Raw genomic sequence first — 1,751 nt, 5'->3', positions numbered from 1 at the left:
GACGTCCCTGGAGCCACCCACCCCCAGCGCCCCCTCCCCATCCGTCCGCAGCCTCAGAGACCGGACATCTTCCACCAGACCGGGCGGCCCAGAGCCCCCCTCCAACTTCACCTTGAGTATTTTTAGGAACGGGGCACCCACCACTCTCTGGGCAACCCGTGCCAGCGTCTCGCTAGCCTCAGCATCAAAAATTTCTTCCTTGGATCTAATCCCATGGCTAACAGGGACTTTAGGGAAGATTTTTGTCTTTGAAATGATCGCAAACTGGCGGCCTCCTGCAGGCAGCGCTTACCCTTTTCCTTCGCAATTCCAGTCGGCAAAGCGGGAATTCTTCAACAGCTCGTGGGCTCTCACCAGAGTCTTCCGTTTGAGCAGCCGTTACGTTCCTCAGTAAGTGAGAGAAGAGATTTATAGTTCAGTAATCAACATTTACAGGTGGCGGAAACGCAGACTTTTCCCCTTTGTAGGCTTTGAAACCAATAAAGCGTGTCTGCTTTTCCCATTTCCAAACTTTGGAAAACTAATTCGGGTCGTTCCAAAGACTGGATCATTTCTCTGGAGCCATCGGCCCGTCGGTTGGGAGCTGATCTGAACCTCAGCCAGAGGGAAGGGGCAAGAAGAAAGGAAACCTTCCGCCTGTGACTCAATAGCGCTAGTCGAAGGTAATTTTCCAGGAATACTCGGATATTCCGAGCAGCCTCCCTCCTTGCAGGATATTCCTACCCTCCTGCAAGTTCCCAACAGGAATAAAAGAACGCATTTCGTTTCTCTCAAAGGTTCGACTTGCCGTCACTTAATTACCAAGGGGGAGACAAAAACCACCTTCAGACCCTGCTGCCAAACCACCCTTCTCGCACAGCGAAGAATCAGAGCACTAAGAGCAAACCAATTGGTGTGTATTTTATCCAAAATTTATTGACAGCAAGACGGGTGGGGCTACAGGGACAGTCTGAAAGTCACATTTGCGGTTGGCTTTCGGCGGACACCTGCTCAGGCGCTGGCCTGGACACGCAGCTCTGCGGTGGCAGCTCCTGCTCTCGCCCTCTGGACGAGCAGCCACATCCATCCCCGCTCCCTTCGCTTAATGCTGCTTTCGTCTGAAAGAGCAGCCTGAGAAAGGAGAAAAAAATACGCAGTCAAGAAACACCGCAGCCTCTTTAAATCCCTTCCGTACCGGGATTTCCTTGTCTCACCAGCCCAAATTCAGCATTTTTTGTCTTGTTTTCAGCTCCTGCTCTCGCCCTCTGGACGAGCAGCCACATCCATCCCCGCTCCCTTCGCTTAATGCTGCTTTCGTCTGAAAGAGCAGCCTGAGAAAGGAGAAAAAAATACGCAGTCAAGAAACACCGCAGCCTCTTTAAATCCCTTCCGTACCGGGATTTCCTTGTCTCACCAGCCCAAATTCAGCATTTTTTGTCTTGTTTTAAGAGGGAAGCACCACCCCAGTTCTGAAAGTGCCTGTAACCGAGTGGGTTTTCTAATCTTCCAGCACAAGAGAGCCACAGCTCCACAAGCTACCTCAAAGGCCCTGAAAGGGCGCCCCGGGAGCCCCGCCGAGGAGGTGGCTGTAAACCGTAACCACCGGGGCTGCTACCCACCTTCTGTCAGCCTCGCCTTGCCCCCCGTGGGCTGGCACAGCACGGTCGAGCAACCCACGCACAAAACGACGGTCTGAGCGTGGCTAAATACCGTAGTGATCTTGTAACAACCTGCCGGGAAAGGGAGAGCTGTGAGGTGAGGGGAACGGTGGG

At 53.1% G+C, this 1,751-nt stretch overlaps 1 protein-coding gene across 1 annotated transcript; it reads right to left on the bottom strand.

Annotated features, from left to right (window-relative positions):
* Positions 1 to 1,281: 1,281 nt before the first annotated feature.
* On the bottom strand, positions 1,282 to 1,709 carry LOC104162620 (40S ribosomal protein S27-like; the record flags this gene model as incomplete). The annotated part of the gene is made up of 2 exons (XM_009701387.1): positions 1,282 to 1,310; positions 1,599 to 1,709. Coding segments are annotated over 2 exons (140 nt in total), but the record flags the coding sequence as incomplete, so codon positions are not given.
* Between the last annotated feature and the right edge of the window lie 42 nt (positions 1,710 to 1,751).

The sequence above is a fragment of the Cariama cristata genome, unplaced genomic scaffold (genome assembly GCF_000690535.1).
Source record: "Cariama cristata isolate BGI_N322 unplaced genomic scaffold, ASM69053v1 scaffold33865, whole genome shotgun sequence".
Lineage (NCBI taxonomy): Eukaryota > Metazoa > Chordata > Aves > Cariamiformes > Cariamidae > Cariama > Cariama cristata.
The sequence above is the reverse complement of the archived record's forward strand: the minus strand, read 5'-3'. Positions and strand labels throughout refer to the sequence as shown.